General features: G+C 53.0%; 1 protein-coding gene across 1 annotated transcript in view; it reads left to right on the plus strand.

The window, feature by feature from the left end:
- The window catches only part of VOLCADRAFT_91227 (uncharacterized protein), a gene marked incomplete at both ends in the record, with an annotated part of 1,890 nt that extends 356 nt beyond the window's left edge, over window positions 1-1,534 (plus strand). Inside the window, 2 exons of the mRNA XM_002950690.1 lie at window positions 881-1,311; window positions 1,502-1,534. Coding sequence (XP_002950736.1) covers window positions 881-1,311; window positions 1,502-1,534 — 464 coding nt within the window. The remainder of the gene's footprint in view (window positions 1-880; window positions 1,312-1,501) is intronic.
- Window positions 1,535-1,654: the final 120 nt, after the last annotated feature.

Genomic DNA, 1,654 nt, shown 5'->3' on the forward strand with positions numbered 1-1,654 from the left:
GGACACGGGACACCTTGAATAAGACCCGAACGTAATCTGTATGCAATCTGCAGACCCTACTGGGGGACAAGTCCGCAGGAGGCGTATCAACATGCAAGACGTTATCAACAGCAAGCCGGTTTGAGGGTCCAAGTACAGCCTGTCACGCTGACTAGTTGGACAAGGCTGTATGCTCTTCTGCGTGAAGGCATAATGACTTCACCAGGAGAGCAGCAAGAATGAAGTCGCCACTGCGACCCAGTTGTACGACAGCACCACAGAACCAGCCTTAGACGATCCGGTCGCTTCGCTCCGTCGCATCTAAGCCAACAAAACGTTATCAACAGCAAGCCGCTTTGGGGGTCCTGGCTCAAAGTGAGGCCCACCCTGGAGTTAGTTGTTAAGCTCTCATGTTACTTCCTCATACAAACTGCTTCTCTAGTACTGTGGTGTTTTATTGGTTATATTCATGCAAACTGAGCTGAAGTTGCAAGGCGCGAAGATGCTGGCCGCATCATGCCGCACCGCATTCCCAAGCCAGTATGCACAACTCTGAGAAAGTTTGCAGTCTTTATTGTTTTGTTGTGGCACAACTCCACCTAACTCTGCACATTATAGTGCATAGGAGCAATTCTTGCGCAGAAGTCCAAGTCGACTCAAAAGCAATCCAATTGGACTGTCTGGCTTGATGTAATGTTATCAAGTTGTTTATCGTAGCGCTTTGGCGCACCCAACGTGGAATGTTGGCGCCGGAATGTGCAGCTGAACTCCTGCGCTATGAACCTGAACCAATGGTGCACGGTCCCAGCCATGGACATTTTGACAGAACACCCTTGTACGTTCTGCCATTCTAACCACAGCATTATAATTTGTTGCTGTGGCCGTCCTTCGAACATAACAGTCCTTCCTCCCTTCGGACGCGCGACTTGCAATAGCAGCCAGTGTGAAGTTAGGTACGTAGACCTCTGTGATGCGAGTTCTTCCTCAGTCGAGATCCGCTTCAACGAGCGTTTGTCGCTTCAGTCTGCTTCGGAATGTCAGTCTGCTTCGGAACGAACACAGCCGGGCTCTCCCCGGGCGATCGGGGCAGCCCTCGGGTCACTCAATTACATCACAGGCCAAACCACCGACGGCGATCGTACGGTGTCTTTCGTGGCAGCCTCGACAGCTCGCAGCTCCTTCATCAGAGATTTGCTGCTCTGTCCCGGTGTCCGAGGTCCTGCGTATGAACACCTTTACGGCTGCGCACCGCAAGGTGTCCTTCACTCCTCAGATATCGCAGCCGCCTGTCGTGGAGACGCCTGCTTGCATGGTCAATGTGGTGAACTTGAGGTACGGAGGGGAGGGGAGTGCCTTGGCTGCGGTTCCATCAGGCGCACAAGGCCTAATGTGTTCATAATAAGGTCTGAGAGGTTAACAGTGCACGCCCAACACAGGATATGGTGGCACGGGGGGCCAAGCTTCCTGCTTTTGTGGGTGAGCAACACTGCCTTCGTGCGGTGCTGTGCTCTGTGGCTGCCAGGCCAGTTGGGAAGCCATGCCCTGCGTGTGCTGAGCTGTTAAAGCATGATGTGCACCAGCTTAAGCGCAAGGGCACACGCGCAGCATTCCGCTATGATAATGCTGCACAGAACATTATTCCAGCATTGCGACATGTGAGCATCCGTGAGCTTGG

This window comes from Volvox carteri (assembly GCF_000143455.1).
Source record: "Volvox carteri f. nagariensis unplaced genomic scaffold VOLCAscaffold_20, whole genome shotgun sequence".
In the NCBI taxonomy this organism is placed as follows: Eukaryota; Viridiplantae; Chlorophyta; class Chlorophyceae; order Chlamydomonadales; family Volvocaceae; genus Volvox; species Volvox carteri.